This window comes from Penicilliopsis zonata (genome assembly GCF_001890105.1).
Source record: "Penicilliopsis zonata CBS 506.65 unplaced genomic scaffold ASPZOscaffold_5, whole genome shotgun sequence".
In the NCBI taxonomy this organism is placed as follows: Eukaryota; Fungi; Ascomycota; class Eurotiomycetes; order Eurotiales; family Aspergillaceae; genus Penicilliopsis; species Penicilliopsis zonata.
In genome coordinates, this window is record NW_019208915.1 from 1,113,812 (window position 1) to 1,138,588 (window position 24,777).

The 24,777-nt window shown below is 55.1% G+C and overlaps 9 protein-coding genes across 9 annotated transcripts; 3 read left to right on the forward strand and 6 right to left on the reverse strand.

The window, feature by feature from the left end:
• Positions 1–195: 195 nt before the first annotated feature.
• Positions 196–1,852, reverse strand: ASPZODRAFT_158726 (hypothetical protein; the record flags this gene model as incomplete). Its single annotated transcript, XM_022726364.1, has 3 exons — positions 1,843–1,852; positions 1,573–1,768; positions 196–1,493 (listed from the first exon to the last, which is right to left on the reverse strand). Exons 2-3 carry the CDS (start codon positions 1,727–1,729, stop codon positions 196–198), a joined length of 1,455 nt encoding a protein of 484 aa, XP_022582363.1. The 5' UTR covers positions 1,730–1,768; positions 1,843–1,852.
• A 422-nt stretch (positions 1,853–2,274) lies between these two features.
• Positions 2,275–3,723, reverse strand: ASPZODRAFT_63899 (hypothetical protein; the record flags this gene model as incomplete). The annotated part of the gene is made up of 3 exons (XM_022729191.1): positions 2,275–3,068; positions 3,160–3,531; positions 3,579–3,723. The coding sequence occupies 3 exons, from the start codon at positions 3,721–3,723 to the stop codon at positions 2,275–2,277; spliced, it is 1,311 nt and encodes a 436-aa protein (XP_022582364.1).
• Positions 3,724–4,187: 464 nt separating this feature from the next.
• ASPZODRAFT_15301 (hypothetical protein) lies at positions 4,188–5,066 on the reverse strand (the record flags this gene model as incomplete). The annotated part of the gene is made up of 1 exon (XM_022725923.1): positions 4,188–5,066. One exon carries the CDS (start codon positions 5,064–5,066, stop codon positions 4,188–4,190), a length of 879 nt encoding a protein of 292 aa, XP_022582365.1.
• A 261-nt stretch (positions 5,067–5,327) lies between these two features.
• ASPZODRAFT_151291 (hypothetical protein) lies at positions 5,328–8,121 on the forward strand (the record flags this gene model as incomplete). The annotated part of the gene is made up of 4 exons (XM_022725725.1): positions 5,328–5,408; positions 5,524–5,654; positions 5,733–7,801; positions 7,955–8,121. The coding sequence occupies 4 exons, from the start codon at positions 5,328–5,330 to the stop codon at positions 8,119–8,121; spliced, it is 2,448 nt and encodes an 815-aa protein (XP_022582366.1).
• Positions 8,122–8,190: 69 nt separating this feature from the next.
• Positions 8,191–9,841, reverse strand: ASPZODRAFT_63812 (hypothetical protein; the record flags this gene model as incomplete). The annotated part of the gene is made up of 3 exons (XM_022729185.1): positions 8,191–8,803; positions 8,919–9,319; positions 9,374–9,841. 3 exons carry the CDS (start codon positions 9,839–9,841, stop codon positions 8,191–8,193), a joined length of 1,482 nt encoding a protein of 493 aa, XP_022582367.1.
• A 1,020-nt stretch (positions 9,842–10,861) lies between these two features.
• On the forward strand, positions 10,862–15,818 carry ASPZODRAFT_15305 (hypothetical protein; the record flags this gene model as incomplete). The annotated part of the gene is made up of 3 exons (XM_022725932.1): positions 10,862–11,173; positions 11,235–11,670; positions 11,734–15,818. The coding sequence occupies 3 exons, from the start codon at positions 10,862–10,864 to the stop codon at positions 15,816–15,818; spliced, it is 4,833 nt and encodes a 1,610-aa protein (XP_022582368.1).
• A 1,048-nt stretch (positions 15,819–16,866) lies between these two features.
• Positions 16,867–18,348, forward strand: ASPZODRAFT_94799 (hypothetical protein; the record flags this gene model as incomplete). The annotated part of the gene is made up of 3 exons (XM_022730489.1): positions 16,867–16,989; positions 17,066–17,301; positions 17,388–18,348. The coding sequence occupies 3 exons, from the start codon at positions 16,867–16,869 to the stop codon at positions 18,346–18,348; spliced, it is 1,320 nt and encodes a 439-aa protein (XP_022582369.1).
• Positions 18,349–18,549: 201 nt separating this feature from the next.
• Positions 18,550–19,942, reverse strand: ASPZODRAFT_64565 (hypothetical protein; the record flags this gene model as incomplete). Its single annotated transcript, XM_022729246.1, has 7 exons — positions 18,550–18,921; positions 18,997–19,039; positions 19,095–19,215; positions 19,285–19,424; positions 19,482–19,693; positions 19,759–19,831; positions 19,887–19,942. The coding sequence occupies 7 exons, from the start codon at positions 19,940–19,942 to the stop codon at positions 18,550–18,552; spliced, it is 1,017 nt and encodes a 338-aa protein (XP_022582370.1).
• A 673-nt stretch (positions 19,943–20,615) lies between these two features.
• ASPZODRAFT_151296 (hypothetical protein) lies at positions 20,616–23,996 on the reverse strand (the record flags this gene model as incomplete). The annotated part of the gene is made up of 7 exons (XM_022725726.1): positions 20,616–22,176; positions 22,239–22,669; positions 22,727–22,879; positions 22,941–23,360; positions 23,435–23,745; positions 23,814–23,872; positions 23,953–23,996. 7 exons carry the CDS (start codon positions 23,994–23,996, stop codon positions 20,616–20,618), a joined length of 2,979 nt encoding a protein of 992 aa, XP_022582371.1.
• Between the last annotated feature and the right edge of the window lie 781 nt (positions 23,997–24,777).

A 24,777-nucleotide genomic window follows, 5' to 3' on the forward strand; every position in this document is an offset into this window, starting at 1 on the left:
CTACAATCATCGAGGATCCTTCGGGTGTATGCTTCCATTACTCTGCGCCACAATCCTGGGGTTTGTGGAGAAGCTCCAAGCTAGTTTGATGCGGGGAAGCAACGTCAGGCGTGGGGGTATCACTACCCATTATGACCTGAGGTACAGAATAGTTACTAACTAAATAGTCATTGTTGACAGCTAGTCACCAGTGTTCTAATACAGGTAGCGATACCACGGATGGTCGTCCGCCAATGCCGCCAGCTCCTCGTCTGACTTGCCTTGGAGACGATAGTCCCGCTCTCCGCGGTCTCGCTTGCGGTTTTCTCTCCACAGCACCGCTGACATGATGGCAAATAGGATACCCGACAGCAACACAAAGCCAAGAACCACGGCATGCCCCATTGTGTACTCGGGCGCATCTTGGGTCAAATAGATGTAGGACGAAATGACACCAGCGCAGTTGGCCATCATGAACATGAGACCGTTGCCTGCAGCACGCTTATAGGCCGATGGTAGATTGTTTGGCATCCACGAGATGGGCACACCAACAGAGACGTATAACCCGATAGCAACGATAAGGCACCCAGCATACTGGACGCCTGCGCCATCGTGCGATGTGCCGAGTAAGATGGCGTATCCGGCGGAGGCGACCAAACATCCTCCCACGGTGAAGACTCCACGTTGGCCCAGCCGGTCAGACCAATATGCGGTAATTGCATAGGAAACCGCTCCACAGGCGTAGCATGGAATGGTGAGAAGCTGGGTCTGCACTCCTGAGTATCCCAGCGCTTCGATGATGGTCGGCAGGAAGGTCGAGTAGCCGTACAGCATGACCGTCACACCTACCTGGGCGATACTGAAGACCCAGATCCTCCAGTCCTTGAGTCCCACCATGACCTGCGACCAATTCAGGCCTTCTGACTGCTCGGCCGCTGACAGCCCAGCGGAGTCGCGTTCTATGCGACTGAGAGCCAGCTGCTTTTCCTCCGCTGTCAGGAATCTGGCAGAGGCAGGCTCGTTGTCGAGGAGGAAGTACGCGGCGACGCCAAGACAGATGGTTGGAATGCCCTCAAGGATCATGAGCCACCTCCAGGCATGATAGTTGGCAATGCCATCCATATGTCCGATGGCGTACGCTAGCAAGCCCCCAAAGGAGCCCGCCACGGCGGACGCGGTGAACAGATAGAAGACGCGCACTCCAAGCTCACGCCGACAATACCAGAATCCAAGGTAGAGACAGATTCCTGGGAAATAGCCCGCCTCACATGCTCCGAGTAGGAGTCGTACAACGATAAGCTGGGTCTTGTTCTGCACAAAGCCAGTACACATACTGACCAGACCCCAGCTGACAGAGGCAAGGGGGATGAAGTTTCGAGGGCCGACCTTCTTCAGAAAGATGTTGGCAGGCATTTCAAAGACAACGTACGTGGCGAAAAGGACGGAGACGCAGAGTTGATAGTCGTCTCCTGTCAGACCGAGATCGGCTTCGAGGCTATACAGTCGGGCATTTCCTATGGGTGACATTATTATCACAGGTGACGCCAGCAAAAGGGGCAATCGCCCATTCAGAATGATGATTGTTGAACCTACCGATATTGACCCGGTCCAAGAATCCCATCACATATAACATGACCAAAACAGGGAGCAGACGCATATCCATCTTCCTGACCAGGTGCTTCTCCTCCACTGAGGGTGGAGCAATGTTGCTCGTACGCTCGATGCTGGTTGAGTCTTCAACATGCCGCATATCATTCTGGTACCCCTTTTCCAGCTCGGAATCGATTGAGTGAGTGGAGATCATGATTTCAAACAGAAAAGGATGCAAAATGCTTTAGGCAATACACAAACTGACAGTCCCAGGAGATCCTCCCCCACGGCCATTAGACTGGTTATATACACTGGCTGTCCTATCCCTGACAGATCTTCGGACGCATCTTGCTCTAGGCCGCCACGAGCTTGGGTCGGGTACTTGCAACCACAGGGGCCATCCCGCAAACAAAGTTTACGATTTTAGATCAATTTGATGACAGCAACCTGATAGCCCATTGGGGAAGTTCACCCCCCTACCAATGAGTGGTTTATCTTGGTGGGGAGGGAGAGAGATACTCATCATTCCCGAGTACAGCAAAACAGTTCGGGGTCCTGGGACTTAGAGGTGTAACAACTTCATTAAAAAACGGCCAGAGCTTGAAAACATCTAAAAAGAAGAAAAATTTCAATTGAATCGACCACTCGAACTGAGAGAAATCATAAATTTATATACAGACACAAATCTCCGGCCAGTACTTCAACTTAGAGCGAAGCAACAGCCGGGGCATCCCAGCCACCACCCTTTTCTTCGTCCAGCTTCTCAGCGTCGTGACTAAAAAGCCAGCGCCTGCGCTGGTCGAAACCCCAAAAGACCGGGTTATTCTGGGCGTTGAGTTTGAGAATCTCGTCACGCTGAACCTGTTCATCCCCATCGTCGATATGGAGGATGTACTGGTGCTCGCGGGTCTTTGCCTGGATTGTCGAGGCGCGCGGGAGACGCAAGCGCTGGTACTGATACAGGGCGTCGGAGAGATCGGGATACTTGGTCAGCGACTGGCGTAGAGTGGCAGCATCTTCGGCAGCCTGTGCCGCTCCCTGAGCAAGGTAGGGCAGCATGGGATGACATGCGTCGCCCAGCAGACACGCCTTGCCGGAGGGATGGACCCAGGTCGAGAGCGTGGGCAGATCGCACAGGCGCCATTTCATGAAGGCGGGCGTCAGACGGCACAGCTTGCGGACGCGCGACTCCCAGCCGCTGAAGCGCGAACACAGCTCCTCGTTGTTGCCCTCGACAACCCAGGTCTCATCACTTGTCTCGCCTAGCGAAGTCGCGCACACGACGATGTTGTACAGTTCGCCGTTGCGGATCGGGTAGCCGACCAGATGGGCATCCGGCCCACACCAGGAGGTGGTGGCAGGGTCAGTGATCAGGTCGGCCAGCTCTGGGTCGGCCAACAGGTCCTTTCCGGGGATGAGGATGCGGTAGGCGACGTCGCCCGTGTCGCGAGGTCGATCGGGGTGGCCGGTCAGAAGCGGACGGGCAGCCGATTTGATTCCTAGAAATCAGTCAGTATATATGCATTAGCGTTTGCTTTGAACTGCACTTGACAAAAACAAACCCGTCACTGGGCACAGTTTAGGTCTTACCATCTGCACAGATAATCAGGTCTGCCGTCCATGCTCGCCCATCCTCGGTGATGGCTTCAGGCTTGGAGAAGTCATACGAGACCACGCGCTGGTTCTTCAACACCGTGACGCCAGCCTTAATGGCCGCATCCAGCAGCGCAGCGTGCAGATCAGCGCGATGGACCAGATAGTACGGAGCGCCGTGGGTCTGGATGATATTCTCGAAGGGGAACTTGGTGATGGTCGATCCGTCTTGCCACCGAACGAAATGATACCGCTTCGACACAGACTTCTTCATATTCTCTAGATCAACGCCCCAGCGGAGCAGAAGTCGCGAGTTATTAGGAGGCACACGAATGCCGGCGCCCGCCTGCACGTCGTGAGGAGTTAGTACTACTTACTCGTTGAAATATCAAAAACCAAAGTACATCCGCCGGGACTGCTGGCAGCACTCACCTCTGCAAACTCCGGCGCCGAATCAATGATTGTCACCTCATGGCCATCCTGTCGCAGAGCAAGCGAGGTACAGAGACCTCCCAGGCCAGCGCCAACGATGAGAACCTTGCGAGTGATAATGGGTGACATGGTAATTTTGCTCCTTCTTCGGTCTTTCTTCAACCAAAGCAACTTGCATTGAAGATGAAATCAGAAGTTGACTTGCGACAGCCAGTAACCAAGCCTTATATCTCACGCCAGAATCGAATCTCTACGCCTGAATTTACCCGGGATCCTCGCTCTCGCTGGAGAATGCGCCGTCGGGTGCAAGTATCCGACGCTCGATCGCTAGGGATTCCCAAGTCGCAACCGAATCATTAGTTTCATGCCAAGTATGTGCTCCATAATAGAGCTATGGGGTCATGTTTCCGGTGAAGAAGAGTCGAGCATGGAATGCTAACGGGAGTAGTGCGATTGTATATGCTGGCTTAATCCATTGAGTGTACTATACACTTGATGCATACGAAGATGTGAATGATATGAATGATACAACCAATGGCGTTAGCAAGACTAAAGACTAATGTAAGAAGAGATAGATTAAGATGGGTTCTAAGCTACACTTTGCTGTCGCGCAGCGATGGTGATCCCAGAAATGCCATCACCTTCTCAGTAAAGACCTCGCGCCCATCCACAACCGGAACATGGCCTGCACGAGGGATGATCACCATATCCACTGGCGAAGCCGACGTGCGTTCGATCTCGTCTTTCATGGCGGCCATGGATATGGGTAGGTCTGCGTCCAGTTCTCCCACGACCACCAGCACTGACTGTACACACGCGCCGATCTTTGGCATCAGGGGCTTGAGATCGAACGACTGGTGCTGCAAGGCATTGCAGCACGCAATAAACCCTCCCGGTCGAGTCACTCGCATTGCGGCGCGCATCCGGGCCGTCTCGTCGGCGTGTTCACGCCGCCAGTCTTCCTGGAACCAGCGGCCCAGCGTCTGCTCAGTCAACTCGTCGATTGCCGTGGCTTTCTCGCGTGCCAGTGCCACGCGCGCCGCAAATGGGTCCGCGATGCCTGCGTTCTGCGGCGAACAGGAGATGGTATCGCAGAGCACCAGTTTGGCCACCACGCCCGGGTACTGCGTCACAAAAAAGGCACCCTTGGCCGCCCCCATGGAAATGCCCACCCAAGCATACACCTGGGCGATCTGGAGTCGATCTAGCAGCGTCTTGACATCTGCGCTCAACGTCAGGAACGTCGTCTGTGTGGGGTCCTCGGGGACGCTGGAGCTGCCATGGCCCGGTTGATCGTACCGCAGCACCCGGAAGCCCTTCTGGTGCAGGTCATCGACGAAGATATCCCATAGTCGCACGCTCGTAAGTAGCGAGTTCGACAGGATCACAACGGGGCCGGCGACATGGCCGGACAGCTCGTAAGAGAGGCGTCGGTGGTCCGGCAGCTGGACGGAGCCGGTCTGCGAGTCCATTGCAAGGAAAAGTTCGATTTGAGAAAAGAAAACGCCGCGAAAGAAACAGAATACGCAATGAATGAAGGTAAGCTAATAACTATCCCGGATAATTCTAACGACTGGTTTGCTCAGCTAATCCTTCGGATGTCTGCCCTCGCCACCCCCGCAGATGGCGATGACCCCCCACAGAGAGAAGGAAGCTCAGCACTTTTAACTCGGATGCAGTGTTCCTTCTTCACCTACTCTCGCTGTACTATCTCCGAAACCGAGATAGCGATTATGGATCCGCGCAGAAAACGACGTCGAGTGCCCGATGAGCTGCGGAAGCGGACTTCGCTGAGCTGTGATTACTGTCGGAAGGTGAGTCGAGATGAGTGCGATTCAGGGGCTGTAACGAAACGACGATCCTGTTACTTGGCGAGTAGCATGGGGTACTTTGTACTAGCCAACGACTGACCCACCTCACTCTTACTAGAGACGCTGCAAATGCATTCGCAATGAACACGAACACGACTGCATTGCATGTCAGCATACTGGTATTCCCTGTGTGTCGACGTTCCAGAGGAAGACACGGCTGTATGGTAGCGTGGAAACGATCCGGGCCAGGTGAGAGACAACAGGAAGAAAGAAGGCTATTGAAATCCTTATAAGCCGAGAACAGCCTGGAACTGACAAAGGGGTAAGAATTCTATGTCTTGAAGCCATCGTCAAGGGCGTCTTCCCCGATGCCGTCACGAATACGGTTCCAGCATTACTGGAGCTGGGGCGAAGGGTCGGGGTTTCCATGCCGGACGTGGATACCCAGCAGGGGGATCACGGTGACCAGGAAGAGAGGGAGGAGGCAGAGGAGGCGTCATCAGAATTCGGAGGCATGGATCATACTACCATGGAGAAGAAGCTACAGAATGATTTAGCGCAACAACAGCTGCCCTCGTCGATCGAGCCGGTCTCGCATTCTCCACGCCTCGTGCGAGACTCATACGGCCATTGCCATTACATCGGCCCGTCAGGCACATTGTCATTCTTCGCCCAGCTGCGAGACCTAATTTCGGAGCAGCAGCCAGCCTCGCGGTTCGCTGCCGACACGGTCGCCGAGGCCCTGGAGGCCCAGGGCAGTCCCGAGGGTGCTCCTCAGATGCGACAACAACAACAACAACAGCAGCAGCAGCAGCAGCAACAGTTGTCAGCTGGGCTCAGTCCCGCGACGGCCGCGACAGTCGATGAGTTTCGGCGTTCCAGAGCGTATATCCAGTCGCTTCCTCTCAATGCGATAGAAACGCTGGTGCAGAGATACTTTGACGTGGTGCATGGCGATCACCCGCTCTTTAACAGGACCCTCTTCCACGAGAACTTGCAGTCCTATCTATCAGCATCAGAGCTAGATGTCTCCAGATATTTAGATGAAGGATGGGTGGTCTGTCTGCATCTGATCTTGGTTTTTGGCGGGATGCTGGTCGACCATGATATCCCAGCAACTGTCGATGTTGATCTTCCTGCTCTGCAGACGCACTGCTGGACCTTGTCCCGGATGGCCTTGCCGCGGATGATGACGACCTGTACATTGTCCAATGTGCAAGCGCTGCTGTTGATGGGGCATCTCTATCACAATAACAACGACCGCAACGCTTCGTGGACGCTGGTCGGATGCGCCACCCGTGTTGCCATTGCACTGGGCCTCCACGACGACAATATAAACCGGACTTTCCCCCTGGTGGAGCGGGAAACACGCAAACATCTGTGGTGCTCGCTGTACGCGTTTGAGCGCTTTCTTTGCCTGTCGCTGGATCGGCCCAGCGCGATTGACATTGACGAGGTCGATATTGCGCCGTCAGATCATGTTCTGGCCCAGGGCCATGGCCATGGGCTCCCCGGATACTCCAAGGCCAGCGTGGAGCTGCAGATCCTAGGCCACCGTTTGAAACGAACCATCTTTCGGCCACCGCGGTCCAAGTCCGTGGCAGCATCATCCTCGTCAAACTTATCAACCTCTTCGTCGGCATCGACTTCGCCACCAGCCAACGACCCTACCGCCCTGCTTGGGGAACTCCAAGCGTGGAAAGCATCACTGCCGGCATATCTATCTCTAGATGATGCTGAGATCCTGCGAACTTCCGAACCCCCTACTGCCGCACAGCTGCGCGACTTTGGCGCCCGCTATCCGCCGGACCACCTACGGGCGCTGGCCATGTTGGATGTCCAATTCCACAACCTGGTGATCCTGATCACGCGGCCGTATCTGCTCATGACCATCTCGCATAGCTGGCACAACCAGTCCCCTCCGGGCAGCTGCATCTATCCCTGGGAGGAAGAGGAGGAGGGGCAGACCCGGTCCAGCAGCAGCGCTGCGCCGCACGAGGCGACGACGACTCCCCTCCACCACGTCTCGCGCCTGGCCCGGCAGTGCGTGTCATCGGCTCTGTGCGTCAGTAATTTGCTCCTCATGCTGGATGCATCCTGCGAGCTCCGCGGCCGGACAAGCCTGGATTTCTTCTACGCCTATTCGGCTGCCATGGTGCTCTTACTACGGCTGCTGTGGCGGCCATCTACCTCACCGCAATATGTAGTCATGAATAGAGAAGAAGGAAAGGAAAAAGCCATGCGCCATACCGTCCAAACTGTTGTTGACTGTCTCCGGCGTGTCCTCAGAGCGTCCGATAAGTGTCTGACCATGCAGCGGTTGACCAGCGTGGTGGAAAACTTTGCCGAAGCAGTCCACAGCAGTATCTTGGCAAATAGTAGCAGTACTGACCATCGTGATAGCCATCACATCGCAGCGAAGCATCATCATATGAACCATATCTCGGGGGCCAGGGGGCTCCATCCTCAGCCGATTCTACGCCAACACCCCCAGATACCAGAGGACGGACATCCGACCATCCCCCTCACAGCCGACCCAGGTATTACAGTAGTACAGCATGGTCAGCCTCCCTCGCTCGACGCAGGGCTCTCGATGGGGGAGCACGAAGAGTTCTATGATCCCCTGGTGTGGCAGGATCCGATCGGGCTTGCGACGCAGCATAATGCGGACTGGTCAAATTTCGAGCATTTCCTCGGCAGTCTACAGTTTCAATAGGGGAATACCTAGGTAAATAAGACAAGAGAAGAGAAGAGAAGAAAAGAAGGATCGTTCTATATCTGTATATTAAAAAGCATACTTCATTCCCGGCTTGACCAGGCTCACAATCTTCTTCTCCGTAAATTCCTCCACGCCCGCCATGCCGCCAAACCGCCCATACCCACTGCGACCTCCCGTTCCCCCGTTGGGAAGCGTGGGCTCGATATACACCGTCGGCCCGTTGACGTGGCAGCTGCCGGCGCGCACTTTGGCGGCGATCTCCATGCCGGCCAGGGCGTCGCGGGTAAACACGCTGGCGCAGAGGGTATACTCGGAGTCGTTGGCGATGTCGATGGCCTCGGCCGTAGACGCGGCCCGCGTCAGGCACAGGACCGGGCCGAAGGTCTCCTCACGGAAAATGGCCATTGAGGGGGCGACGCGGTCAAGGATATGCGGCTGGAGGATGGTCCCGTTGGGGCCAGACACCTGTCGGTCACCGTGTAGGAGGGTTGCGCCCGATGCCTCGGCGGAGGCGATCAGGTCCAGGATGCGTTTCGGCGCGGCCGCGCAGTACAGGCCGGACAGGGAGACGCTAGGGTCTTCCAGGTGGTTGCCGACTTTGATCTGCGCGACGCGGCGGAGGAGCAGTTCGACAAACGCATCGGCGATGGCCGAGTGCACAATCACACGCTCAGTGGACCTACAAGTTCAAGCAAAAAGTTTAGTTGGTTGAACTCTCTCTCTCTCTCTCTCTCTCTCTCTCTCTTTTTCTCTCTGGCTGGGCTTGTGGTGGTCTGAGATTTCGTTCAACGTACATGCATATTTGCCCGCTGTTGGCGAGCCCGCCAAACAGGACCGCCTCCACTGCATCGTCCAGGTCTGCATCTTCCAGTACCAGGGCGGGTGCTTTGCCGCCGAGTTCAAGCAGGCACTGCTTGACACATGTGGAAGCCCAGCCGGCAATGATTTTGCCCACGCGGTCACTGCCTGTAAAGTTCACCCGGCGCACCAGGCGGTGCTTGACTGCAAACTCCGTCACCGTGGGTGCGTTGCCTGGACTTGATGGCAAGAAGTTGAGACAGCCTGCAGGTAGCCCGGCCTCTTTCAATGCCCTAACGACGAGATGCTGAGATTTGGGGCTGTATTCAGATGGCTTGAGGATGACCGTGTTGCCGCAAATGAGGGGCGTGGCGATGGCGCGGACCGTAAGATTGACCTGTACCGTCAGATCTCCCTTCCTCTCCCTATACTCAGTGTTAAGTGAACCTACCGGCATATTCCATGGGCTTATCGCAAAGACAACCCCCACCGCCTCTCTCATCACCATGATCGTCGTCCCTAATCGGTCCGCAGGGACAATCTCACCCTTGATGTGTGTGACCAGACCGGCGCTTTCCCTGAGCATCGCCGCCGAGGCAAGGACGTTCAATCTGACCATTGACTTCACGGCAGAGACCTCGTTAGCCAGGATCTCCGGGGCGTCGGTCTCGAGATAGCTTGTTAGGATGTCCGCAGCACGCAGAAAAATATTGCGGCGTATCGAGGGAGGGGTGGCTGACCAGCTCTGGAATGCCTTCTGGGCATGGCCAATGGCTGCAGCATAGTCGTCTACTCCGGCGGAGGCACATTCGAACAGCGGCTGTCCGGTCATAGGGTTGAAGACGGTAAAAGTCTCACCGGTGGTGGAGGGCACCTCAGCGCCGTTGATATGGAGGGACAGGGGAGAGTGGAGAGACATTTTGGGGAGAGATCCTCAGCCGTTATGATCATAATAGAATCAATCATTCCCTAGATCCCACCAAAGCCGTTTTATAAAAGCCAACCAACTCTCCGCCGTCGATTCCATTGCCGTCCGGAATGAAATATTTTCGGGTGCAATCATCCGTTGCGGGGGGGAGGAGACAAGCACAGAGAAGAGAACCACATGACGTATTAGCATGAATGGTTCCTAGTCTCCGTATCGAAGAATGAGGAAGAAGGCCCTGATCCACAGCCTAGTAGGCAGGCACTCTTGTAAAAAGTGCCGTGGTATAGTGATTCTCGAAGGAGTATGCCGACTAGAGGGGCAGTAGAGCCGAATCCCCAAACCTGCCACCAACGCACTGCAATCAGTATTCGTATGCTACCAACTAATAGAAACAGTGGACTAGAGCTCTAGACACGAGGCTCTAGGATTATATCTCTCTCAATAACGAAGAGCTTCACCTACCACTGTAGTCAGAGAGCCCCCATTCTGCCGGCAGCTAAACCTGGGACCCTGGGTCTCGAGCCATCGACTTTGCATCGATTCAAGTATCCTGTCTCACCAACCGGCCATCGCCTGCCTGAGATACCATCTCCAATCGACAATCGACGCGCTGGTGAGAGAGTGGTGGGAGTTGGAGGAGGGAGAGTCTCGTCGGGAGGCAGTCGTCAACCAAGTCACGTTGCCTGACCGCCTTCAACGCCTCGATCGACGTACCATCAACAAACCTGCACCGGCAAACAGCTCTGGCGACGGTCTTCCCACGCGTTTAGAGCGCTCAGGTCTTCGTGTTTGCACCTTCTCCGGCTGCTGGAAGCGTCTCGCAGTGCCACCGGCCGTGTGAATGCGGCAGCAAGACAATCGCCTCGGGCTTCTGTGCTGCAATCCGCCGTCCCCGCCTACTGCCGCTGTTTCGGAGCGCCGCGCAATCGCCCCAGACCCCCTCTGGAGTCGCTTTGAAGAGCTCGAAACCCGGGAAGCGATGTCCATTCGACGGTCCTACTGATGGGCTCCATGATTGAGGGCAGCGAGGATGGGCTACGAGACGACGAGCTCGATCTGGGCCATGATGAGCCCGAACAGCTGACGAAGGGTCAGAATGGCGTTTCGGACGAGGGTGAACGGATAGACGGGGCGAAGGATCGGCTGGCTGTTGTCGAAGAGGATTATGGGGAGATGCAAGGCCCCAATGGTGAGGCCAGCCCTGTGAAGGGGTCGGGAGGGGAGGAGAAGGAAGCTACACTGTCGCCGCAAGGGCAGGTCGTCGGAGCGCCAGGCAGCGTTGATGGAACTGCGTCTATACCAGATGACACGCCGTCAGTTCATGTAAGTGATTTCTGGCAAGCTCTACGGTAGCATAGCAGGATAAGTCTGCTGACGGTGGCAGGGGTCTCTTCTATCGTCGCCAGCTAGCAGTGCGCTGGCTTTTCGAAACTCTCCCCGAGCCACGCCCAGCCCGTCGCATCGCCCCTTTGACCTTCGCTTCCAGTCACGACTGTCATCGTCGTCGCCTACCGGCTTGCGCTCGGCGTCTCCGTTCCTCTTGCATTTCCATTCCCGCCAGTCGTCGCTGAACAGCCGCCTCTCCCCCGCGACAATCGATTCCGAAGCCGATACCCCTCAAGGCCCCTGGGAAGTGATCAAATGGACGAAGCTGAGGAAGATCGGGGGGCAGACCTTTTCGGAAGTGGGAAAACGGAATTTTGGGCGTCCGACATGTTTTACCGTTTCTACTAGCATTGTCTTTGGGACGTCCAAGGGAATCACGTTGGTTTTCGATTACCAACAGAATCTCAAGACCATAATAGGACCGGGCACAAAGGGTACGTTTGCAGAGGCTGTGTTGGAAAAAAAAAAAGCACCGCTAATTGTTTCTCCCTCCCTAGCTGTCGAATCCGGGGCTGTAACATCTCTCGCATTATCGGCCGACCACTCAACCGTTGCGGTGGGCCATGCTTCAGGCGACATCTTCACCTGGGAGATCTCCAGGGCTGCAAAGCCTTTCCTTCATATCCCACCGATTCCATCCAACCTAGTGGAGAACCGTCCTTCTGACGGACACATATCGGGAGTTTCGGTGGTCCACATCGGCTTTCTGGGCACTAGGCGCACGGCTCTTGTGTCGGCGGATGAACGGGGTATGGCCTTTTCGCATCTCGCAACCAGGGGAATGGGTGCGGTTGGACGTACGGTCAAAACAACTCGGATTCTCGGCCGCTATCCTCTGGTGATGGGGGACCTAGGTCGACCACGAAAGCCGAGCGCTGTCCTCGCATTCTCCCCCCTTCCGTTGGGCAATGTAGAGCAGTCGACCGATAGCCTGGGCTTAGTCGCCATGCTCACACCCTACCTCCTAGTGATTGTGTCCACCACGCCTGTTGCGCAGACGCAACACAAGGCGTCACGCCCCAAGGAGGTGGCAAGCCACAGTGCCATGACTGCAGCATTGGCTTGGTTCCCGGCCATCAAGTTGAAAGGCAAAGAGTCGCAGGTCTCCAATACCAAGTTGGTGTATTGCTGGTCCAACGTGTTGACGGTATTGGAAGTCTCTACGATCGATCCGGACGATTCCCGCCACAAGGATAGACCTCCTAGTCTGCTGTTCAAACCGCGCAGCAGATGGAAGGCGGATGAGGCCATTGTTGCCGTCCAGTGGCTAAGTCGGTCGGTCATGGCGGTTTTGACCATCACCCAGCAACTGCTGATCGTGGAGGATTACTCGATGCGTGTGACCGAGTCGATCGACCTCATCCTCAGACACATCTACCACGTTGACCTATTTTCCTCGCAACTCCATAGCCTGGTCGAGCAATTTGATGAGGAGGACACGTCGATGCATGGGGTAGTCGCCGACGCTTTCTACATGAGCTTCCGCAGTTACAAGGGACGTCTTTTCCTACTGGGCTACAATGATCTCTCTGTGGGAAGCCTATCGAACTGGGCGGATCGGTTGCTAGCCCTGGTGGAGGCGGGAGACTTCATCGGTGCCATCCAACTGGCAAGCTCTTACTACCGAGGCGACGCGGAGACGCTCACCGTGGCTCTTCCTGAGGAGGCCGAGCTGCGCCACCCAATTGTGCGCGAGAAACTATTGGAGATGATCTCGGCCTCACTCCGATACGCCTTTGGACACAACGTCGCCGCCAGCAACGCGCGGCTGGGCGACCAGCAGCTGGAAGAATTAGCCAAGGCTTGCATTTCCGCCTGTGTCTGCATGGCTGAATGGGAGTTTCTATGGGACGAAGTCTTCAATTGTTACGAAGAGAATCAGGGCGCAGGCGTCTTTCTGGATGCCCTGGAGGCGTACATCGTGGACGGAACCGTTCGCTCACTGCCTCCCGTTGCTGTCAAGGCGCTCGTCAGCCATTTTGCAGTAACCCAGACAGCCGGGCACTTGGAAGAGATCATTTGCCTTCTGGATACCACTACGATGGACATCGACCAGGCCACAAGTCTGTGTAAGCAGCATAATCTGTACGACGCGTACATCTACGTCTGGAACCGCGCTCTTGGAGACTACGTCAGCCCCCTCGAGGAGCTCTTGAGGCTCATTCCATCGCAGACCGAGCCCACCGCCGACGACGATCAGTTGCAGGTGATCAGGCAGCACACCAATGCGATGAAGATGTTCCCATACCTCTCCTTTGTTCTGACCGGCCGGGTGTATCCCACCGGGAACGAAATGGAGGAAAGCGAAGCAGGTCGAGCCAAGGCGGCGTTGTATAATTACATCTTCTCTGGACAGCCCGCAGGTCTGGAAGGTCAACCGCGCCCAGATAGTGGCTCTTTCTCCGTCCTCCGGACCATATTGCAATTCAACACGTCCAGTTTCATGAGCATGCTTAACGAGGCGTTCGAAGACGGATTCTTAAATGAGCAGGAAAACGAAGACGCGTTGCATCACGGCGCATCGGTGAATCGGCAATACATTCTGAGCATTTTGCTGCAAGTGATGACGACGAGTTCCTTTACGCCCCTTGATACCATTTATCTCGATATGTTTATTGCGCGCAACCTACCCAAATACCCTCAATACATCCTTCTGTCCGGCAGCACGCTGCACCAGGTGCTTGTGCGCCTGTGCCAGTACCCAAGCGAGGAGATGGTCGAGGACTGCGAATTGAGTGCAGAGTATCTGCTCTCGATCTATCATCCGCCAGACACGCTGGGGCTAATCCCGCTGTACAAAGAAGCCCGGTTCTTCCGGATCCTGAAATCGACCTACCGGTCGGAGAAGCAGTACGCCCAGTTGATCCTCACCTACCTCGAGGACCCGCGTGAGCAACAGGCGGTCTTTACCGCGCTGCAGGATTGTCTGCGTCCTAGCTCCGGACTGGGCAAGAAGCAAAGACGGGACGTGATAGACGTGATCAAGAGGCATGCCGGCGAGCTAGCCATGATCGACGTGACGAGGTCGGCTCGCACCATGCGGGATCTTGCCCCCGAAACGCACGAGGCCTTCCTTGCGGCACTCGAGACGGATACCTACCGGCAATGGCAGTACTTGACAGTCCTGATTGAGCCGTCCCCGGCAGCGGCGGCGGAGACAACAGCGCGTGCCCAGAGGAAAGGCAGCAACCCACAGATGATCGAACGCTACGTACAACTGTTATGTCGGTACAACCCGGGCCATGTGGCGGACTTTGTGGATGCGCTGCAGGTGGGCGATGTGCGGATCGAGGAACTACTGCCGTGGATCGAAGAGAGCGGCGTGGTGGACGCGGCGGTGATCTTGCTCGCGCGACAGGGCCAGGTGCGCGGCGCGATGGACCGGCTGATTGCCCACCTGGGCACGCTCGAGGCCGGCCTGGTCGGCCTGCTGCAGAGCCTGGACGAGAGCCCGGACTCGGCGAGCGCCGACGAAGCGATGGTGGACCTGGTCGCCTCGCTGAACAAGTACGCGCGGGTGGGCGTGTGGCTGTGTCAGGGCCAGACCAAGACGGCGAAGAAGAGCCCGCCGACGGCCGTTGCGCTCAATGGGCGCCGGCGCGGGGTGGCCGTTCTGGACCAGCCGCTCGCGTTTGACGAGGGTCTGTGGCTGGATCTGATCGAGGGAGTGGTGCGGATCGCCAGCAACGTCTTCGGCCATCTTCCGTCTGGAAGGGCAGCCGAAGCAACGCAGCCGACAATGCAACAGTCCCGCAGCAGCCGCACAGCTCGCTTGACCGAGTCTGTCCGTTCGCTGGTCCAGCAGGTCTTCACGGCCCTGCTGTCCAGCACGGTCCGCGGCAGCGGGACCGAAGCAGCGATGTCGGCGACGACTTGGTCGACGGAGCGGACGGATGTCTCGTTTCTACGGATCCTTCGGGCCTTCCTCGGCCGAGCGGCGACCTGGTCGCCCTCGTTAATGGAGTTGCGCGCGGTGTTGGGCTCCATCTTCGCGGCGTACGCCTACGAAAAGACCCTGCTGGCTCTGGCGCACGGGATGCTGGACAAGGACCTGTTCGTGCATGTCGACGAGGTCACGGCGCGGCGGCAGCAGGGCTGGCGACCGCGCGGGCAGGCGTGCGAGCTGTGTCGCCGGCGCATCTGGGGATCGGGCGTTGGCCCTGCGCACTGGAACGCATGGGAGCGCAGGCAGGAGGACGAGCGACAGCGGCGGATGATCGGTCATGGCGACCCCGACCACGATCACGATGAGACCGAGACCACCACCACCACCACCACCACCACCACCACCTCGACGATGCCTTTCTCTCATCGTGATCCTCTCCGGCACTCCACCGGCGCCGGGTCTCGGAGGGGAGGAGGCAAGGGCAAAGCTGCAGTCGCCACCACCGCCGCGTCGACAACCCATCCGGATCACACCTCCCTCCCTCTTGGCAGTGGCAGTCAGGAGATGTCTTCCGATGCCTCTGTCGGCCCCGTGGTAGTCTTCTCGTGTCGCCATCTCTTCCACCGCGCCTGTCTGGTGGGCGCTGATGTGGTCGATGGATATGCAGTGGAAATGACCTGTCCCACGTGTACATAGCGTTTTTTTTTTCTTCTTTGTTCCTTGGACTCGTTTCTTTCTTATCACGGCGTATTATTATTATTTCTCTATTATTTTTTCTATTTTTTTTGATTCATCGATTTATCTTCTACCGCTGTTGGGCTTCCCTTAATCTTAATCCTTCTGCAGGACTTCCCTGTCTCTCTCCCCCCCTCCCCTATTTTTTGCTTCCTTCGCCCTTGTTCTGTTTCTTCTTTAATCCGGTTCTTTGTCAGAATCCATCCCCTGACAACTGCGTGTGACGAGTCGGGGTGTTCACTGTTAATGCAGCATCATCAGCCGAGGCGTACAACCGCCGCCCATTATTGTTACAGGGCAGAATCACAGGCAGAGGGAAGAGATTTTGGACATGTGGATTCGGTCAGACGCAGCTGCCAACCGGATGAGCCTCCGACGATAATGAGGCGTTTGCCAGATGAGATTTTTTTTAGTTTTTCTTCTTCCCCTTCGATTCCTTTTGCCCCTCCCAGCCGGGCCCAGCCAGCGCCTGAAGGGTGGGCGAGTATAGCCAGCCCAACGCACACCGACAAGTGACGACCGGTTTGTGCATGCTGGCCAGGAACAGGCGCAGGAACCGCTCCAGCCTCGTCACGGTGGGAGGCCCATCGCAAAGCTTGATCGCCATCGCGTTGTTGGCCCAGAGGCGTATCGCGCCGTGCGATTGGCCTGTGTCTCAGATGCCTGCATCAGCCGGTCGTTTCATCCAGCCGCGATGCCCCTCCGTTATGACCACCCCCCCAGCGCCACGGCAGTCGGGGTCTCTCTCTCGCTCTCTCTCATGGCGGCGCTGTTATTTAAGAATGATCTCAGGCCCCGGTGAGAGACGGTGGTGATTCCTCACTCCGAGAGATCTGAGATCCCCCCCCCCCCCCTTCCTTTGTTCTTTTCTTTGGCGAACTGGCCTGGCGCCCCGCCATTTCATTCCTTGAAGACCTTTCGTTCCTTAAGTTGATCTTGTGGGATCCCTTCGTCTCGATCTACCTCAGTTCTATCTTGTCGTACAGTACAGTAGTATCCTCCCGGCGAGATGCGTTCCACTACTGTCCTTTCGTCGCTGGCGCTCTGGACGTCGATCAGTGCCGCGACATATGTCTTGGAGGATGAGTACTCCATGACCGATGCGTTCTTTGATGACTTCACCTTCTACACGGTATGTTCGATTCGTTATTGGAGGGGGGAAAGAAGAAGAAGAAGAAGAAGAAGAGGGGCTAAAGATAGATCTGCAGGCTACCGATCCTACCGATGGCTATGTCGATTATGTCGATCAGAGCACCGCCTCCAGCGCGGGTCTGATCTCCGCCACCGATGGCACCGTCTACATTGGCGTCGATAGCACCAATGTGGCCTCCAGCTCCGGGCGTCAGAGCGTCCGCCTCACCAGCAACAAGGCTTACCTCCATGGTCTCGTCATCCTGGACCTGGCGCACATGCCTGGAGGTGTTTGCGGTACCTGGCCTGCATTGTATGTATCTGCCTTTTTTTTTTTTTTTTTTTTTTTTTTTTCACTGTCCCTGAAAAGAAGAAAAATATCTAACTAGGCTTATATAGCTGGATGGTCGGCTCCGACTGGCCCACCGACGGGGAGATCGACATCATCGAGGGTGTCAACACCCAGACAATGAACCAGATGACCCTGCACACCTCCGATGGGTGCAGCATTGTCGACAGCGGCTTCGCGGGTGAACTCGTCTCGGACAACTGCTACGTGGACGCCTCCGGCCAGTCCAGCAACGAGGGCTGTGCGATCGAGTCGACGCTGACCGACTCGTACGGCACGGGCTTCAACGCCGCCGGCGGCGGCGTCTACGCCATGGAATGGACCAGCAGCGCCATCAGTGTCTGGTACTTCCCCTCCAGCAGCATCCCGTCCGACATCACCGCCGGCAGCCCCGACCCCTCCACCTGGAGCACCCCGCAGGCCAGCTTCGCCGGCGACTGCGACATCGACTCGCACTTCCTGGCCCAAAATATCGTCTTTGACATCACCTTCTGCGGCGACTGGGCCGGCGACGTCTGGTCCGACTACTCCACCTGCGCCGCCCTCGCCAGCACCTGCGACGACTACGTCGCCAACTACCCCTCCGCCTTCAACGAGACCTACTGGAGCATCAACTCGCTCAAGGTCTACTCCAGCTCCTCCTCCTCCGCCGCCGCCACCTCCGCCGCCGTCTACGGCTCGGCCGCTCTATCCTCCTCCGCTGCTGCTGCTGCCGCCACCGTCCCTGCCAACCCCTCCACCTTTGTCTCCGCCCCGAGCGTCACTGCCGCGGCTGCTACCACCACCGCTGCCGCTGCAACATCGGCGACTGATCCTGCTTCCCAGGGCCAGGGTCAGGGCCAGGGTCAGGGTCAGGGCTCCCACGGTTTCCAAGGCGAATTCCACGGTGACTATTCTGCTGGATCTCACATGCCCAGAGACATTCAGCCTCCCCTGCGCCGGTCTTCCGTGCAGAAGATGCGGAAGACCCGCCGCGGCTATGGACATGGCCACGGTCACGGTCACTTCTAGAATGACAATGACTGTCGACTTGACGATGGATGTGGATGCACATTGGATCTGAACATGGATATGAACATGGATATGGATAGGCCTTGTATTGTATCATCAACCCTTCGTACATAAATTTATGGATGACATGACCTCTTATATGGATTGAACTTTTCAACTACATGATAAATCGTACTCGATTAAATGCTCGGTACTATCAATTCAAACCTCTACCGTCACCTGTGTATGCTGCCAGATCTCCAATCCGTGCTCGTCAACAGTGACGCGTTTCCCACCCTCGCTCCTCCAGCTGTCTTCATGTTCCTGTTGTCGCCGGTAAGGCCCCGTAGGACTCACGCTCAAGGTCACGATTGCAGGCATGGTCGCTGTATGTCTCGTCCCGTGGTGGAAAGAGACGTACGTGCCAAAGATGGTGAATCCGTCCAGGCTCAGAATCTTGCGGATAAGCGTATAACAGTTCGGGATGTTGGTGACTATCAGCGCGGTGCTGGCCTCACGGACATACCAGTATACCCAGAGGATGCTTGTGGGGTGGGAGAAGCAGTAGTATCGACTCAGAGTTGCGGCGACGACCTGAAGAAAAAAAAAAGGGGGGGGGGGGTTGAGTGGGTGATGTACGAAGGTATGTTCTATCTTGGACCGGCTTACCACGAAAATTCCCAGGCTGAAGACAACGCATAATGCGAGTTTCCTGCTTAGTTAGCGATGGTAAAAGGCGGTGCCATACTGCTTCAGCTTCAGCTTACTTGGTCCAGAGTAATTGCAGGCGCAGAAATAGAGGAATTGGGATCAGGAGCATGGCTAGGTCCGACGACACGTTGAACACATACGACATGATCAGGTGGTTGTTGGCTGTCTCGCACTGTTCTGGCTCAAGCATGAGAAAGCTGCACCTCTTTACTGTCGAATGGCGAAAACACAAAGGAGCACACATACTGGAGTTATCTCCCTTGACGGCAAAGTAGTTGGTGAACGGACGACACCAGACGCCATACCAACAGATCTGAACAACGACGAATCCAAGTGCAGTATAGCCCATGAGGATCTTGACGAAGATCTGATCCTTCAGTCCGCACCTAAAAATATGCTAGCATCAACGCGAGCCGGGAAAGGGAGGGGGTTGGGATCCTCACGTCAGTCGATAATAGACGATCATCATGCAGGCCTTACACCCCCACTGAATCATAATCATCGACTGCTCGATGACAAAGGTAGCAACGCTGCCCCAGGCGCGGTCGTGGATCTCATGCGCCGTCATCCCCTTTGTCCCTGTCGGCGGGAGTACGTTCGTCTTGGGATACTTGGTCTGGATATCAACCCAGACGATGAAATTGATATAGATGGCCTGGATTCCATCAGTCCATTATCGGCTGCATGGCCAGATCTTACAAGGGGAATCAATCTCCTTACAAAAGTCAGAGCCATCAGATAGTCTTCAAGTAACAGGTGCCGCAATCCCCCCAGCAGGATGACACGGGAGACACTATCCCGGTGAGACTTTTGACATACATCCACGATTTCGGTGATATGATGCTTACCACCGCCACAAGACGACAAAGCTTGTCACTCCAAACCAAACAAATGATTCCCTCATGTCGTTCTCCATGATGTTGATCAACAAGATCCTCTTCCGCGGCCAGCGAAAGGGGCGTTTTGATCTTGGATGGAATCTTCCCATAGCGTGCCGGCCATCATATAGACCTTTCCCCAAAGCTGGAGAAGAACCAATCGATCTGATATCGGTTATCAAGGATATGAAATTATTGATGGATAGATAGATGGTTTCCACCAGCCAATGCCACGCTGGGTCATCCCTCCTCGAAAACGATTACAAGCCAGGCCAAAATGAACTTATTGCCGAGTACCTGCATAGTGAATGGCATAAACCATGTGCCAGGCAAGGATGTCCATGGTTCAGCAGGAATTTGCGCAGCCTTCCACTTTGCTTTTTTCTTCTTTGCTGGGCTGATAGGGGAGTTCCGATATTACGGCATCGGCCGCACCCCTCCGATCTCCATGGCGCGTGCGGCCGAAAAGATAAATAATTACTTCGGAAAATAGAAAGGGGGAATATTGAGTCTTCGAAGGTAGCGTTTTCATAGAATCGAAAGAGAAAAACAAAAGGGGGGTATGTGCAATCAAAGCCAAATGTCGTCAGATACATATAAACTCAGCGTAAAGGGTGAGAGGGGATAGATAGCATAACCACGAAAACAAGCGATAAAAACGCCCCCCTCCCAAGAAGCCCTGTCATAATCGTAACAAGCTCATTCCAGTTTGAATCCAAGGATGTCACGCCGGTCATCGGTCAGGCGAGCCCATTCAAGAAGCAGACGGAAGAAATAGATCTCCATGTCCTCTTTGCGCAAGGTAGCCTCGGCCCATTCCCGGCCTTGATCAGCAATCCATTTTCCCTGGAGATCGTGCGGTTCCATCAGCACTAGGGGTTTACCGGCCTTGGTGATGTTCGTGCCGGCAAAATAGGCCAGTGTGCTCCACAAGCCATGGAAGCGGAGATCGATAGGGACAAAATGAAGCCAGGCAGTGACCCGAGAATCCAGCCATTGGCGGAAGACGCCAGTCCTGAAGGGAAGGCTGTTACTTTGCAGGAAGGGGAGAAACCGTCCGCTGAAACCTGCTCCATCCATGTCGAACAAATAGCGGTGATTCCAATGCTGCTGGAAGTCAACCGGTGGTGCGAGGCTAAACTGTTTTTCTTCACTTTCGCAGTCGTGACACCGCACCAGGTCTACCAAGTGAACAGAGGTGGTGAGTCCTAGCTGGTCGACCGGAGCCAAGCCATCCATTATCTGGTAGGAATACGTGTCTGACCGATTATTCGAGCGAAGGAGCACAGAGACGGCGTTCAGCGAATTGTTGTTCACGTGGTGGACGAAGCGCTGACGCGCCATCCCCTTCCACTGCCCTTGAGAACTGAGACCCTCGGTGGTGGTGCCAATCCAGAAAAGACTGTTCTGTTTGGCGCCGTAGTCCAACTCCGGGTATTCTTCTGAAGGCGCGTACTGGATTTTGTCGATGTAGTTCCATGGACTTGGGTACACAATGTCACTGAACCCAGATATACTGCTCTGACTGAAGAGAGGAACCAACTCCTGGCTCACCTTCAGTGTGGTTGGTGAGAGCATGAAGCCATGAAGCGTCACCAGGTCCGGTTGGTGGCATGTATCAAGCGCCAGATGCCATTCAGTAGGAAACTGGCCCATGGAATGGGGATGCAAACAATCCAAGCATAGTTGATGACGATCCCAGAATCGCTGGGAGCGAGCCTTGGATGAAGGAGGACAGACCGCACTCACGTAGCGGTCATATGCGCCATTGAACCTGTCGTCTATAAATACGGTATCGGTGGTCTGGTTAGCTGGTTCAATTGGAGCCCAACCTTCCCCTCTGCCTGCGGGCCATCCGTTCAGTAGACTCTCATCCGGAGGAAGATCGCCACGGGGGATTCCGTCGTTTCTTAATTTTGAGATCGTCTCCCACGGAACAGCGATTCGCGGCTCATCATCTAGGTTGAATGCCAGGTCCATATCCGGAAGGTGTTCTGAGAACTTCTCAATCATCTCTGCTGCCCCCGACACCATCCACTTATGTGTCGGCATAATGCCTTCCTGGACCCGAGGTTTCCCATCTCGGATGCTGATTGCACCAATGCTGTTGAGCGGATTTGTGACAAGCTGGTGGGTGAGTTCCCTCAATCGTGCCGGGCTGAGAGCTCGGAATGGAAGAATGTCGCGATAGATTTGATCAAAGTCGTCAATCACGACAGAAGACCGGGATGTGGCATAGTCGTACCATTTGTCGAATCCTCTACTTGGGTTAGTATATAGATTCAACGAGGGAAGAGATCAACATCAACGGCTGTGACTCACGGGGGAGGGTGTTGATTGTATCGCCGCCGGTACTCCAAAACAGCTTCTTCAAGGTTGGTGCTACCTCTGGCTTGAGAGAGCCACAGATCGTGTCGAAGCCTGCCTTCGTAGATGAGCAGATCAATGGAATGCAGGTAGGCTACGCTGGGATGTTGTATAGCAAATACTAGTCCGACAAATAGAAGCAGCCCCAATGAGCATCGGATCAGCTTATTGACCATTAATAAAGATTCTGGCTCTTCTTCAAAAACCTCTCTGGCCGTCAGATATAAAAACAGCCCGAGTGTAGCAGCAACAAATGAGAGGGCTGTGCTGGTGGGCGATATGAATGGAAAAGGCTGCTGGTTGTTGATTATAGTCAACAAGGCTGGAAAGAAGATTCCAATGAAACCAGCCAGTATCACCATCCCAACTAGACCAAAATGTGGCATCTAGGTAACTTAGCCAATTTTTGATTTTTTTGGAGGGGGGGAGAAAGAGGCACTCACTAGTTGGGAGGCGGATACAACAAGTATCGATAATAGGACTGCCTGCCCAACAGCACTGCGATAGTAAGAAGTATCGTTGACGAAGAATCCCTGTCCATAGAGCGAATGATTGCGGAGGATGAGTCCGATTACTCCCCAAGCCATGGCAACTACCTATTGGAAGAAACGATTAGCATACGACTTGGGCAGCTGCCTTTTGCAGACTTGAACGTACAAGACAACCGTGGCCCCATCGAGTCATAGTCTGTTTTCTGCTTGCGTCTGGGGACCGGGTAGCAGTCCGTGATAACTCAGCGGCGCCAATTAGTATCACAGTGTCGAGAATAGTAGCGAGTACTTTGAGCGTTCTCAGGTGTGCTGCTTGACTCGAAAAGGTTGGGCAAATGAAGGTGGACTGAGAGCCATTGTAAAAGGAGGAGGCCAAGAAACCGCTGAATGACAGAAGACCTGCCGCAATTACGAAGCGCAGCCGGCCCTGGAGCACAAAATAGCCGATTCTCTCGTAAAGTCGAGCCGCGCCATGCTCACTATCCGAGGGCTCGGCCCCATCTTGGTCGTCGTCATGATTGACCGGCTGGCAGCTTTGACTGTTGTACCAACACTCATACAGTGAGACGAGGAGAGGAATCGCATACTGAGGTCCGAAACGAAGCTCCCTGTTAGAAGGAATTTGCACACGAGTTGAGAGACTTTGCTTCATCCACCTACCGCATAGCCCTTTGGGGCGCATTCCACTTTGATGGTCAATTCGCGATATATCCCCACCCTGATGCAACATATCAAGTACAGCACGGCGAGCTTGACTCGCTTTACATTCCTCGTCTTTGCGCGATTTGTTCCAAATCGAGCCGGAGGGGGTTCGCTTATCGCAGTTTCAGAACGGTCTGAGAGGGACAAAAGGGTATATTTCTGCTGCGAGTCGCCATCGGGCTTCGGCGCACGGTTGAGAAGGCAGGAGAAGGCGACAAGACTTAAACCTGTGATGAAGCATGATAGAACAATCGAATGGATAGGATGGTCTATCAGCCAGTCCTGTCAGCTGCGAACGGTCGAGTAGTCTCTGAGATAGGAGAGACAGCAAGCTCACCGAAAGCAAAGGTGGTGTCATAAGAGAGCGTGAGCAACAGAGAGCTGAGCAGGAAGGCGCTATACGAAAGCGAATCAGCATTTCAAACCGGTCGATGGACTAGAATCTCAAGCAAGGAGAATCCGTGGGTTCAACTGACCCCACTGAGATCTGTAGCCTCAGATCGGTGAAAAAGCGAGTCATTATTGAGAAAGAGACCGGTTGCCAGGGACTAGAACGATCTGGAACCACATTATTTCCATGAGTCGTAACAATCAAACAGGACGATATCCCCCCCCAGACAGTTCGAACATTCGATGCTCTCGAAAGAAAGACACCGCCGAGAAAAACTGTCTGGGGAAAAAAGCAACTGCATTGCCTGTTATCTGCAGGGGGGGGGGGGGGGGACAGGAAGGGCCTCAGCTCAGGGGAAGAAAGTGACGTACGTGCTCTAGAATCTCGACGAGACAAGAGAACGCTCTCAAAGCTTGCGATTTGAAAGCAGCATAATTGTCCAGACCGACGCGGCAGGTTCCTGGCGGTTCACGCAACGGAAACCCGCGAACAAGAGTCGCACCCAGGACTGACGACTGTGTGGACGCACCCTTTTCCTTATGGGCAGGGGCTGCGCGACGCCTGGCCTAGGCCTCCAGCCCAGTTGAACCGAGGAGTTTTAATACAGGGATTGCTCCACTCTAAACCTGGGCTAAGATAGACGGGATTAATTAAGAAGATAGCATTGAAGATTGGGAGAGAGGGGTGGATTCATCTCATTGTATTTGCCTCTCACCAATTGCTGGAGACTGAATGACTGAATGGCTGAATGGCTGAATAACTGAATGACTGAGTCTTAATAACAGCCTCCCAGTCCCAGTTCAGAAGGGACACTCTGGCTTATATAATCCGTATGATCACAGCAGACGCTAAACCACAAAGGAAAATGACCAGTCGCCGCTTTAGAGGAGCCGCGATTGGGGGATTTTGG